The 13,689-nt window shown below is 56.4% G+C and overlaps 1 protein-coding gene and 1 long non-coding RNA gene across 3 annotated transcripts; both read left to right on the forward strand.

Moving 5' to 3' along the window:
- The first annotated feature begins 224 nt into the window (after window positions 1-224).
- Window positions 225-4,481, forward strand: LOC125182009 (uncharacterized). Its single transcript, XR_007160852.2, has 2 exons — window positions 225-3,167; window positions 3,955-4,481. It is a non-coding gene; the product is annotated as an uncharacterized lncRNA (long non-coding RNA).
- A 4,243-nt stretch (window positions 4,482-8,724) lies between these two features.
- On the forward strand, window positions 8,725-12,690 carry HLX (H2.0 like homeobox). Of its 2 annotated transcripts, XM_066993669.1 has the most exons (4): window positions 8,733-9,775; window positions 10,254-10,433; window positions 10,882-11,066; window positions 11,840-12,690. In XM_066993669.1, the coding sequence occupies exons 1-4, from the start codon at window positions 9,199-9,201 to the stop codon at window positions 12,176-12,178; spliced, it is 1,281 nt and encodes a 426-aa protein (XP_066849770.1). In that variant the 5' UTR covers window positions 8,733-9,198; the 3' UTR covers window positions 12,179-12,690. The 2 variants fall into 2 exon arrangements, with proteins under 2 accessions (XP_066849771.1, XP_066849770.1); XM_066993670.1 differs by lacking the exon at window positions 10,254-10,433 and having other exon boundaries at window positions 8,725-9,775.
- Window positions 12,691-13,689: the final 999 nt, after the last annotated feature.

The following is a 13,689-nucleotide window of genomic DNA, read 5'->3' on the forward strand; positions in this document are numbered from 1 at the left end:
CCATGTGTTTTCTCGTGTGAATCCTCCAGAGTTCAAAGGAGCAGGTTTGGGGCCAGGGTTCCTGCCTGCCCCCGATGGCACCGCCCTGCTCCGTGATATTATTCAACCCCGAATTCCTTCAATTGACAACCGCGCTATTTCCAGTCTCTTAGTCAGCATACGCTGCTCTGCTTCCCAGTCTGATGAGACCTGGATTTTCCCACACTCCCCCGTAAATGGAAACACATTGTTCATCTTCACTTTATTTATTTATTTGGTACAGAAAAACAAGATACTGCTATAACTTTGAAGTGCTGTCTCTACAATGGTTGGTTCCTTTTCGGAGCAATGGGTTTTCCTAAAAGCCGCTCTCAGCAAGATCCTTATCAAACTCGCCTTAGCGGGAGACAATGAACATTTCACAGCATGAAGAGGAAAAAAATAAAGAGGTCGGTGAGAAGGCAAATGCTCTATGTGAGGAGATAGCCAGGGTGCAGATGAGCTCCCCCAGCCTTGTAAACACAGATTATTTTCTGCCTGACCTCCGGTTTGTGAATGTTTCGCTTGTTGAGTCAGCTCCGGAGCTTGTTGCGGGGTGGATGTTGCCGGAGCAGCTACAAAAACAGAGACCTGAGCACCATCTGGACACCTCCCTGCGGCACCCACAGGCCTCACCTTGACGTATGCAGGGAGGCTGGCTGCTGGGGCTGGCAAAACCACAGGGTTTGGGGAGGTGCACGCGTTTCTGCAGGGTGCTGGGGTGGTTTTCCTGATGGAGCAGCTCCAGGCAGGCAGGTAGGGGAGCAGCTTCGTGCGGAGGAAGCGTGTTGGCTGGCTTCTGCTGTATTTTTAATCATTTGGCAGATGGTTCGAAGCCAAGGCTCCTCAATCAGTCAGTGTTTGTGGGTTAAAATAGAAACAAACAATAGGTTAATGTAAACCAAAGAGCGCTCTGGTTTAGAGCCCGATGATAATGCCTGCATTGTGGAGTGGATCCTTCTCCGAAGGCTTTGAAGATTGCTCGCTGTATTTATTTTCCTAAAGATGGGTAACTTTGGTCTATTTGCTCAGCTTCTTACGGGTTTGAATAGACAAGGGTCCAGTAAAGGTGGGTCTGGCTCTGAGCTCTGAAGGAGCCTGGAGGGAAAATGTGTTTTTGGGTCCTGATCTCATCCAAAAAATGTACCGCATTTCACTACCCTTAGATAGCTTACACGTTGGAAATGCCAAGTAACCGGAAACTTTTGCTCCAAAGTCAACTCTGCTTTCATTAATAATTATTTTAAGACTGCGTTCATAGAACAAAACAGTACTATACGGAGGAAAAATAGACCTGGGGGGAGTTCAGGGCTGAGCAAGAGTTCACTCCGCCATCTCCACTCCCACACCGCTGTTCAAGGAGCGGTGGCCCGAGATGCAGGGGAGGTCACGGCGGGGAACCCAAAAGAGGAAGGGAAGGAGTGAAGGGGATGAAAGCTGCATTGGTGGGGTGAAGATCCCAGCACCCACCATGACAGGGTACAGAGAGCGTGCCCTCCAAAATCCTTTGGGTGGCTGAGATGTGCTTTTGACCCCATTTTACAGATGAGAAAACTGAGCTGCAGGAGACGAAGATGCGTATTTTATTGACAAATGCGGTCTCAACCTTTTTCTTTGGGATCTGACCTGGCACCCCTCGGCTTATTTTCCTGTCATAATGATGCAGCCTGCGCCTGTAAACCACTTCTACAAGTCATGTAGATCATTATAAATATTATTAGATTTATCACCTCTGTGCCTAATATACCAATACTGGCAGCAATTTTTGAAAACACAAGAGCAAAAAGAAGCATATGTTCTGAGAGTCAAGTTAGTGGGATTTTTTTTTCTGCCAAGGACAATAATTTTTTTCCTTTTTTTTTTTTTTTCAAAATAAACATCACGCTGGAATGTGCTGCAGCAAATGGCTTGGGCTCTATTATATTTCATGCAGCTTTCTAAACAATTTTCAACCCCACTGGCATGGTGTCAAACAGAAGGCAACCAACAATAGCAAAATCCCATTAAAGCTGAGAAGGTTCCTTCCTGAGGTGAACACGGCCAGAAATAGTAATCTTGGCTCTCTTTTCAATTTGGCATTGGGGACTAATAATGCATGTTCTACTAATGGAAATTATCTAATTTCATCCAAGTGCAGCTCCAGAGAGAGCTGGGCTGACGCACAAACAGTCAATATAACAACATTCTTCTTGAAGAGCTGAACAATAGGGCTTTGGTGGGACTGTGATTAACAACGTCAAACTAAGAACAAACAGAAGGTGTAAAAATAGGCATCTGAGGAGTCGACACAACGGACTATTTTTCATCTGTAAGGCCAGAGGAGAATAGTTTGTTAAATTGTATGCTCAGAGCACTTCATCAGATGTGTAGGGAAGGACAAAAAAAAAAAAAAAAAAAAAAAAAAAAGAATCCTATTTCCCATCTGGGTCTGAATGTACTAAGGAACTGCACATGCCTTATTAATATAAATCATGCTAGGAGCATAATTCCCATTAGCATTAAAGAACCATTTTTCAATGAAATACTCCTGCACCAGGAACACCTAACGGGAAATAATGGTGTTTGCTTCATTTGAAGAGAATAGTAAAATACAGTGTAGAGACCGAGAAGGTGGAGAGCTGTTTCTTCTCTCCAACACTATGAGTTTGGGGTTTTTTTACAGCCATCGTAAGCCCTCCCCTTCCCACAGCAGCAGGGCCGTATCCAGATGTGGTGCGGAGAAGGGGCCGCCCAGCCCACGGAGGTGGCAGGGAGCGGGGCTGGGCTGCTCTGCTGCATTGAGGCAGTGCTACAGCCCTGGGCACAGCCTTGCTGCCTTATTCCCGTGCTGCCACGGGTGTGCGAGGGATGGTGCCTGGTACATTAAAGCACAGAAGCGTTAGGGGTAGGTGAAACCGCTGCATAGCTCATTAGCCCTGGTGCCTCGCCGGCTTTTCCCAGGGCTGTGGCTCTTGGCTGTCGCAGCGCGTGGGGCCAGCTCTCTCACCCCAGGGTTTGCGTGGGCGCACACTGGCTCCTCAGCCCCAGCGTCACCTTGGAGGGATTAATTCCCTTTCCTCGGCTAAGCGCCACAGCTCAGTCCTAGGTCTCAACGAAAGGAAGCGCTAGCCTTGAAACACTAGACAAAATTTCCACCTCTGGTTAAGCAGGTATGTTTATTTTTAATTTTTCCAAAATCTCAAGCAGCTGCTTACTCACGGTTATTTTTAGCGTGAGAGGGGAGCTCTGTGTTTTCATAAAATCCCTCGATGTGCATTTGGCCACTGGGATTTGGGGCATGACACAGCACTGCTACCTTGCCTCCGAATCCAGGAACGGTCCTGCTCCCCTCCCGCACCCCCTCCAGTCCTGTCCTGCTGGGGGTCTGCCACAAGCGTGTCCTTCGTGTTCTCCCTCCTTCTAACACCCAGAAAAATGATGCGAACCATGGAAACGACTAATAGTGAAAGAAAAGCCGCCTGGGTCTGCTGGGGACCCGGGTAACATCCAGCATCTCACGGGCGCATAGAGGTGATCCTAGAGAAGGAAACCTGGGAAAGCTGGGAAGAGAAAACCCCTGCAGCTGATCTCCCCCCCCCCAGCAGCCACACACGGAGGCTGATGGTAGCCCCAGGGTCTGCTGGTGTTGCAGGCCTCGTTGTCGGCGTGCACTAGAGGGTGCTGCTCCGTCAGCGATGGGCGAGGCGCACCGCCCGTGCCGGTGCTGCTCGGCTGGGCTGCGCCTGGCGGTGCTCGCATTAGCACCCAGCCTGGCCTCAGTGAAACGGATGGCTTCGCTGGGAAAAGGAGAATTTCTTGGCCTGGAAAAGCTTCTATACGTCTGGGGTCAAGGGTAAACATTTGGGTTAGTCACGGTGACAAATGAAAGGAAAAACCGGCCAGACTTTCCTTTTTTTTTTTTTTTTTTCTTTTTTTTCTTCGCTCTCTGTTTCACAGTTGCAGGATGAGCGGGTGCCTCGAGAAGCCAGCTGAGACATGAGACAGCAAAACAAGAAAAGGACAGTGACCACAGACACCGAAGATAACGAACCTTTGGAATTCACTGCTGCAGGACAGCTAGCCAAAACCCCGTGGTAACGTTTTCGTGCAGGAAGAAAAGCAAAGTACCCTTTATGACTGCTAGTGTTTTGGCTAAGATAAGGCTAACCAGACCACAGGCATCGAGTTATAAAATGATGTGTTAGAGGTATCAGTAGGAAATGACTTCCCTCGTGTGCTGCCATGCTCCATCGACCGTGCCTGCTCTGGTTTTGTTTCCATTTGCCGAATATGCAGAGCAAGGGCTCTTTCTGCAGGCAGCATCCCAGGGCTATGGCAGCGCTTACCATGGGAAAGAAAGCCTCTCCCTTGGGCCAAAGGAATTAAACTGGGATTTTTTAATTATTTTTTAAGGGTTGTGATGGCTCTGTTCTGCTGGGATTTTATATATGCTCCTAATAAAGAATGAACTGGTTTTAAGCTCACCAGGCTGGTATCCACTGTATTCAAGCCCACTCAGAACATGAAAGGAGGGCTGGAGGAAGCACAGTAACTATTCTCAGATCCAGGTGAATTTTACAGAGCAGTTTTCTTCTAGAAAATTTTGTTCCTTCATGAGCTGACTTTGCTTTTTATATGCCTGCATTCTGATAGTTTTATTTCCAGTTTCCCCACATTTTTGACTGCTGTTGACAGGAAGGTGGAAACTCTTTCTTATTTAAAGTATTTCTATGCAGTTATTAGTGTTTCCTTCTTAGACACTGACTGGCTTTTCTGCACAGCAACTTTAAGGTACTGTTGCTGCAGGGGCCAGGGGCCTGATGCATTACTGCACAACCCAGCTTGGGTCTGGGGAAAAATAGATGGGGTTCCTCTGACAAAACCATCAGGGGATGACCCGCTATGGGAATGGAAATTCTCCTGTTAAACCTAGCTGTGTGTGTCTGTGTGTGTCTGTGTGTGTGTTAAACCTAGCTCTGTGTGTGTGTGTGTGTGTGTGTGTGTGTGTATGCAAACGCTTCTCTCCCCAGCAGTTGCACAGGAGCACAGTAAGTCAGCACTGCTGCGAGTTGTGTCACCTTTAATCAGCTACCGGAGGTTAATTGCAGAAGGGCTCTCTGCAGACCTCTAGGCTTGTGTGGCCTGGAAAATCACTGCGAAAATCTTCAGGCAGTTTATGGTCTGGCTGCAGTGTAAAGGCGGAGGAACTTGTGGTATCTGTGATGCCAAAGAAGAGAATTTGGGAAATGTGACAACAGAAAGCCTTTTCTTCCAGGTAGAGTTAATCTTCTGCAGGTTGACACCCCCAGGGATGGGAGCAGGCAGGCAGGGATAAAGCAAGTGCAGGTGATTGGCACTTCAACCTCAAGCAGCTTAAACCATTATTGCACTGCACGCTCACAGTGCCCAGCTGCCTGCCCAGCATCGGATGCCTAAAATGGGCTTCCCAAAATCCAGCAGACAGAGCAGGATCTGCCTGATCTAACCCCAAGGAAACCCCAAGGAAGGGACTGTCCTGGCCCTGCTGCTCCTCAGAACGCAGCCTCCTTTCCTGCGGCTGCAGAGTGACTCTGCTTTCCAGCTGCTATTTATTACCCTGACTTTTTTTTTTTCCCAAAGATTTACGTATCTGCAGCTTTCCATGAAAAAAAAAGAAGAAAAAAAAAAAAAAAAAAAAAAAAAAAGGAAGGAAAGGTCATTCCTTTCCCTGTAAACATGGTTGTGGAAAGATGCAGTGCCCTCTTACATGCCGGAACTTTGAGCTAGGCAGATGGGGGCAGAGGGGAATGAGGGAGGGTTTGCGACTGCTCCCTCCGTCCGAAGGGACCTGAGGGACTACACAGCGTTTTGGGCGAATGCGATTTTGCTTCAGAGTACCTCTGTCATGCCCTATGGCTTGAATTTCCACCAAGGATCCCTGCCGGTGCGCCCCGAGACCTCTCCCCGGTGCTGCAAGCGCTCAGGCCCAGCTGATTCCCCCCCGCCCCGTGGCCCTCCGGACCAAACCCGGCCGCCGGTGCGAGCCTCCCGGCTGTCCCCGAAGTGCTGTCCGCCTCGGCAGGTGGCGACAGAGCCCGGCCTTTGGGGCCCGGGGCCCGCGGGTGCTCGGCGCTGCACAGCGCGGGGTCCCCGGAGCTTCGGGGCGGCCGCGCCGGGAGCAGCGCTGCAACGAGATGGAGGCGATTAAAAAAAGCTCCTACATACAGGGAGAGTGGCGTTTTACATATTAGAGGTGCGCATAAATATATTTTGATATAAAATGCATAGGGAGAGGTAGAAACAGAACGACCTGTGTGAACCTAAAAGCCATATGGGGAGAGCCAGGGAGAGCCAGGATGGGCCGGAGAGCTCCGAGGGGCAGGAGCAGCCCGTGGGCAGCCCTGCCCGGCCCCCCCGCAGCCGCCCCCCTCTCCGGGATGCTCCCGGCCCGGGGCCGGCGGGCTGCAGCAGCGCCTCGGGGTTAGCCCGTCTATCTCCGCAAGAAACTCGAATAACTCTTTTCCACATCTCCTTTGTCGGCCTCGTAGGGAAAAAAAAAAAAAAAAAAAAAAAAAAATCCTTCGAGACTCTATTCCAAAAAAAAAAAAAAAAAGCATCTCTCCAGCCTGCACAGTTCATTCGCCTCCTTCTCGAGTCCCTCGGAAAGCAAGATTAAAGGGGAAAGTCGCAGCTGTATATTTATGTTTTCATTGCTAGAAGGGAATTGATTTCCTTGCATTTATTTTTGTAGTTGCAATACACAAGGGCGGATTTGCGTCACCAAAGCAACTTGCTGGTCGAGATAAAGTTGCACAAATATTGAAAAGGGAAGTGCTCGCGCTCATTATGAAGTTTTTCTCCGGAAGAAATAAGGATTTCTGCTGTATCCTAAAATACTGAAGCCGCTTCTATTTTAGGACAAATCTCGCAGGCACATCCGCTCATTTAGTCCGGGTTGGAACCTCTCAAAAAAAACAGGAGATGACCTGGGCTGCAGCGAGCCCCGGGTTTCCTGCAGCCTTCTCGCTCCTTGCTCGGGGAGGAGGCGCCGCCGTTGTCATCGCCGCGGAGCCCTCCGAGCCCCGGGCCCGGGGAAGGGAGCGGGGAGGCCCGCGGGGCCTCCGGGGAGAAGGCTCGGCCCTGCCCGGGGAGGCCGCGGGGGGAGCAAGGCGGGGCCGCGGAAGATGCGCGGGTCCCGGGGGGGCGCGCACCTGCCCCGTGGGGGGCCCTGAAATAAACTCTTGGAAAAAAAAGGGGGGGAAAAAAATTATAAAAATACCACCCGAACACCTTTTCTTCCCGCCCCGGCGAGCATCCCCGGGGTGGTGTGACAGCGACAGCAGCAGCGGTGGCACCGGGAGTGGGAATTTGGCGAGGCGCAGCTGGGACGCGGTGGAAACGGCGCAGTTCGTTGCCCTTCCGTGCAGCGGGCCGGTGGCACGGCTTCGCCTCGCCGTGGAAACGCAAGTGAAAGCGGAGTCGTTTGATCCGGTTTGAAACCAGCAGAGCCGCTCTGGGGTCATCTGCACAAGGGGAGTAAGGAGGGCCGGGGAGGGGGAGACGCAAGGAAAAGTGGCTTCCCCTGTCGAGGCAGGAAAAGTTCAAAGCTAACCTACCCTTTCTTTCACCTTGTTTTCGGACACGTCTTGGCAAGCCGTCGCCTCGTTATTTTTCGGTTTAATATCGCTAACAAAAACCAAACCAAACCAAAGCCGTGCCTGGGCTTTCCTGAGGGACGGGCTTCGCCTTTACACGTGCCCACGGACACGCTGGCATTTGCCTTAGAAATGTGCTCACGCTCGATTACAGGTGGTTTCAATATCCCCCCAAAATCTACATCTTCATACCTGGCGAAAGGAAAATAGTTTGGCTTTCTGGCGGTTCCCTGGAAAAGGCTCTGAATTTTGGAAGCTATGTAAAAAAAAAAAAAAAAAAAAAAGTATTTTTTGAAACAAAACCAAAGCAAACCTGCAATCGTCTGACCCGGAGCTTGCTTACAACGGCAGCAACGGGCTTACGCGGCCCTGGCTGGGGAAACTACAACTTAAAAAAATGCTGTTGTTGTGCTTTTTTTTTTGCTTTTTTTTTTTTTTTTTCCCGGAGTCAGGTAGGGACAGATATGGATGTTGGAGGGAAGAAAAAGCACAAAAAGCGTCGATATGTTTGTCTCTAAAACATTCCAGCGAATGTAGTTTATGACTGTATTCTGAAAAATAAAATTTTTTAAAAATGGGGGTAATTCGGTTGTCAAAGTTGCACAAAATTACCAACTGGTCTTTACGGTGGAAGGGGTGTGCGAACAGATCGGGTGGAGAGCATAGTAAAAAAATCAATAAAACGTGGTTGCCGACACGGCACAATTAGTTAGCCACTGCTAGCGCAGGACCCAGCGCGCCCTGGGCCCCGAGCAGCCCGGAGCTCCCTAAATCCGTCCGTTGCGAGCACGATTACTGCACACCCATTTCGCGACCGCCCGGCCGAGGCTCATTTATGCCGGGAGGAAACGTGTTGCACCGGGAAGCGTTTCCAGGCTCCGGCTGCGGCTCCGTTTCTCCGCGCTGGGAACCGCGGCGCGGGGGGCAGGCGGTGCGCGGAGCAGCGGGGGGGGGGGGCTCCCCCTCGGGGCGCTCCCCGACGGGCGCACGCCTCGCGGGCCGGGCCGGGCCGGGCCGGGCCGGGGGCACAGGGAGCGCGGCACTTGCGGGAGTCGGCCCGGCTCGGCACGGCCCAGCACGGCTCGGCACGGCCCGGGCCGGCCCGGGGCGTGTCAGCGGGCGGCGCGTCCCGGCCCCGCGGAGCGCGGATTGGGCGCGTTGTGCCGGGGGGCGGCGGGAGCGAGGGCTGCGGCGCGGCCGGGAGCGGCTGCCAGAGAAAGTTTGGGGAGGGGTGGATTTTTTCCCCAGTGCGAGGAAGGGGGTTTGTTTTGTTTTGTTTGCGCCGCTCCTCTCCCGCGCTCGCCCGCTCGCTCTCCCTCTCGCCGTGGGTTTCGGGGACTTCTTTTTTTTTTTTTTCCGCTTTTTTTGACTTTTTTTTTTTTCGATTTTTTTTTTTTTCCCCTGCCCCTCCGGCAAGTGCTCCGGCAGCCGCCACCGCCTCCCGCCCCGCCATCCCTCCCCATGCTCCCGGGGCGGCGGGCAGCTCCGCGCCGCGCTCCCGGCAGCTGAGCGGCGGGGCCGCGCGTCCCCCGGCGGGGAGAAGAGCCCGTGCTCGGCGGCCGCCAGGATGTACACGGCCGGCCTGGCCCCCTTCTACGCCTCCAACTTCAGCCTCTGGTCAGCGGCGTACTGCTCGGCGTCGGGGCCCGGCGCCGGCGGCTGCTTCCCCCTGGACGCCGCCGCGGCCAAGAAGCCGTCCTTCTGCATCGCCGACATCCTCCACGCCGGCGGCGAGGCGGCGGGCGGCCCTGCCGAGAGCCTGCCCGGCGGCCCCGGGGCCGGGCTGCCGGCGGCGCTGGGCGCCGTCCACCACGGCGGCCCTTTCCACGCCGCCGCCTCGCCGCTGCGGCCCACGCCCGTCGTGGTCCCCGACGCCCCGTCCGCCGCCGCCTTCCCGCAGCGCCTCTCGCCGCTCTCGGCCGCCTTCCACCCCCCGCACCACCACCACCGGCCCCCGCAGCACCGCTCCCCGGCGGCGGCGGCGGCGGCGGGGGGCGGCGGGGCCCCGGCCCCCGGCCGGGTGCCGGGCGGCCACACGCACGGCTCGGCGCCGGCGCCCGCCAGCAAGGACCTGAAATTCGGCATCGACCGCATCTTGTCGGCGGAGTTCGACCCCAAAGTGAAGGAAGGCAACACGCTGAGAGGTAGAGAAATCGGCTCGGCGCGGGTCTGGGGGGGCTTTAAGCGGCCGCGGGGCCCCGCGGCTCGCCCCCCTTTGCGAACCGGCCGAGAGAAGCGTCAGCGGTGTGAGGACGAGTTTTTAATGCCCCCCCCCCCCAACACACACACCCCGAAATAGCCCCCGGCCCCGCGCTGCGCCGCTCCGCAAAATAGCGATAGCGTAAAAATAGCTGAACCGCCCGGTGCCGGCCTCCCCGGCCCGGCCAGGGCTTTTCGTGGGCCGGCAGGGCCGGTTTTAAAGGCTCTCGCTGCCATCAATCTCCCCTCGCAGCGCGTAAACATCCTGACAGAGCAGCCACCGGAGGGGAGGATGCCCGAGCGCCGGGGCCCCGCCGCGCCCCCCGAGCCGAGGCAGGGCGAGCCCCGCCGGGGTCCCGCAGCGTGCCGGGCTGGGGGGCTCGACCGCGGTGTAACGGAGCTGTGCTTGTTCTGTGCTCGCAGATCTCACCTCCTTATTAACTGCCAGCCGCCAAAGCGGGGTTCACCTCCCCAGCTTGCAGCCTTCCGCCAGCCAGTTCTTCGCGTCTCTAGACCCCATTAACGAGGCCTCTGCTCTTCTGGGTCCCTTAAACACAACCCCAAGGAGCTCAGTTCAGCACCAGTTTCAAGACACTTTTCCAGGTACATCCCGTCCCTCCCCCGTCCGTCCCGGAGCGGCCCCCGGGCCCGAAGGGACTCGCCGGGCGCTGGGAAACGCCAGGACTTTTTTTTTTTCTTTTTTTTTTTTTTTTTTTTTTTATTATTTTTGCCGCGATTTTATTTTTTCCAGCGAGGCTCAGGCTTGGGGCATCTCGTGGGGGGAGGCAGAGCGGCTAGGGCCTGACGCAGAGGTTCCCCCCGGCCAGTCAGAAATAATACCTGGGCCTGGAGAGAAGGGGCTGGGGTTGGGGCGGGGGGGGGAGAGGGAAACACGGGCTAAACACCGTGCTGTCCGTGTCGGAGGGACCACAGGCCCGTGTGTAGGATTCGTAGGCTCGGGCCTTCCCCGCCCCTGCCTCCTTCGAGCCCCTCGTCCCGGCGTCGGTGCTAACGGGGCCGCCCCCCGGTCCGTGTCTCCTTGCCCCCGCAGGTCCGTACGCGGTGCTAACCAAGGACACGCTGCCTCAGACCTACAAGAGGAAGCGCTCCTGGTCCAGGGCCGTTTTTTCCAACCTGCAGAGGAAAGGTTTAGAAAAGCGCTTCGAAATCCAGAAGTACGTCACCAAACCCGACAGAAAGCAACTGGCGGCGATGCTGGGGCTGACGGATGCTCAAGTAAGGGCGGCTTCGCTTGCGTTACGTGCGCGCCCGGGTTCCTAACTTCCAGTTTTGTTCAGGGGAACACTGCGGGAGGGGGGGGGGGGGGAGGGAGGCAGAAAAGCTTTTTGCTTTCCTTGCTCTTTTGCGGGCCCGCTCAGGGGCAGGGCCCGGGGCCGAGCATCAGGATGCGCTTTGGTGCAGTGAAACTCGCGGCAGGAGGCAGCTTGGGTCAAAGGAAGTAGAGGGGAACACACTATTTTTAATGCCTCTCGCTCTTTTTTTTTTTTTTTTTTTTTTTCTCTCTAAATCTCTCCCCGCGTTGTGAAATCCTCAGTTCAGGGGAAGTGAAAACTCTTCTTCAAACGGAATCATTAAACGCCACTCTGCGATGATTCCACTATTGAGGGCCGGCAGCGCAAGGAGTTGTATAACGCTGTGGTTTCTTGAGCAAGATTTGGTTTCCTGGAAGAAGAAGTAGAAGGGGAGAGAGAGAGAGAGAAAAAAAAAAAAAAAAGCAAAAATGGGGGGCGCTTTTTTATTGAAACACGCAAATAAGAAGGAAAAGGCCACCTCAGCCGCCTAAGTGCGGGGGCAGAGGAGGACGAGGATGGCCGGGTGGATCTTTTTCTTTTCTTTTCCTGTCCCGGGCCGGCCTGCGGGGAGGACGAGAGGGCCGGGCGGTGCGGGGCGGTGCGGGACGGTGCGGGACGGTGCGGGGCGGTGCGGGACGGTGCGGGGCGGTGCGGGGCGCGTCCCGTGCTGCCCGTCTGAGGGCGGCCTGGCCGCAGGTGAAGGTGTGGTTCCAGAACCGCCGGATGAAGTGGCGGCACTCCAAGGAGGCGCAGGCCCAGAAGGACAAGGAGCCGCCGCCGGAGCCGGAGCCGGCGGCCCCGCGCTCCGCCCCGCCGCCCGCCGCCGCGGGGGAGCCCGAGCGCAGCCCCAGCCGCTCCGACGGCGACAGCGACAGCAGCGACGCCGACTCCCTCGACATGGCCCCCAGCGACACGGAAAGGACTGAGGGCGCCGAGCAGAGCCTGCCCCCCGCCGGGGCCGCCAAGCCCCCCGGCAGCCCCGGCCTCCCGTCCCCGCCGCCCGCCGCCAGCCCCGAGCCGCGGGGCGCGCTATAGACGGGGCGGCCCGGCCCCGCCGCCGGCCCCCCGCGCTAATTTATGTCCTCCTCCTCCTCCTCCTCTCCGCCGCCCGGCCGCGGCCCCGCAGCGCTGCACGGGGGCCCGGCGGGCCCCGCACCCGCACCCGGAGCGGCTGCGGAGCGGCTGCGGAGCGGGAGCTCCGGCCCCGGGACGACGGGCGAGAGGCGAGCTGCGGCGCTGCTGCTCGCAGGAGAGCGGGACTCATCTTTTTTTTTTTTTTAATTTTTATTATTTTTTTAATTTTATTCTCCGTCTCCCGCCCCTCGCCCTCTCCAGGAAGGTCCGAGCGAGGGACTCCGAGAACGTGGCTCTGAACTCCCTCCTCCCTCTCCCCCCGACCAATTTACAATGTGAAGTATTTTGCCAGCATCCTCGTGGGTTGCGACGTGTTGCTTCGAATAATCCGGCCAAGAAATACTGCACTGACAAAATATATAAATATATATATATATATCTCCTGTAAATAAAATGTTTGCTATGGTTTGTAACCACGTCAGTCTGTTGACCAGGGGAGAGGGCTGGTGAAGCTGACCCAGCTTCCTACGCCTCGCTCAAAGGCAGCCACTGTCTGCTCCTCGCCGGGAGGGACTCCCGGTGCAGCCTTCGCCTTTTTTTTTTTTTTATTTTTATTTTTTTCCCCTTCTTTTGCGAACGGAGGCGAGAACAGGATTTGACTACGCAAAGTTGTGCCTGGGCGAGAAAGCCGCCGATTGCACTTGCACGTACAGATGCGTGCGTTTATCTGTGGGCGGCTCTTGGTTTTTAACGCACGATCGGACGGGGCTGCCCGCGAGGGTCGGGGCTGCGGGGCGCGGCTTTGCGCCGACCTCGCTCCGCTTCGCCCCCCCCGGCCCGCCGGGGTGGAGGGGGGGGGGGATAGTGCCCCGTGACGTCACGGGGGAGCACGCCGTGACGTCATACCCGCGGGGGGCGGGGTGGCGGCGCAGGGGCAGAGCGCAGCCCCGGGGGGGGGGGGGGGTGAAGAGGGACCGATAGGAGTGGAAACCGAGGGGTAAAGGAGTGCGCAGAGCCACAGCGGGCAGGGCGATTTTCAGAAGTCTGCGCACGAAGCTCCGCTGCGCCCGCGCAGGGAACCGGGAGGCATGGGGGAAAGGAGCTGGAGGGCTCCTCGTAACTTGGGTCGCCCTTGAAGGCTTTTCAGGGGGGGTGTCGCTGCTTTTTTGGGGGGCTGCGAAGCTCGCAGCGGGCCCTGCAGCTTGCCTCCAGCCCCAGCAAGCGGCTGTTCGTGGGGCCGCTGCCGCGCACGTCAGTGCGGGGTTTGCTGCGAGGGGTTTGTAACTTCCGCCAAGAGCGAGGGAAGCCGCGGGGCAGATGTCCGGCGAAAGGCTGCTGGTCCTGTCGCGTCGCACCAGCGCGGTGCGGCTCACGGACGCGCGGGGCTTTGTTTGCTCCGGGCTCAGCCGTGCGGAGCGGGCACGGGGCAAATCACGGCTCGGGAGTCGGGGAGAGAGGGGCTGGGGTGGCTC

Source organism: Anser cygnoides, chromosome 3 (genome assembly GCF_040182565.1).
Source record: "Anser cygnoides isolate HZ-2024a breed goose chromosome 3, Taihu_goose_T2T_genome, whole genome shotgun sequence".
Lineage (NCBI taxonomy): Eukaryota > Metazoa > Chordata > Aves > Anseriformes > Anatidae > Anser > Anser cygnoides.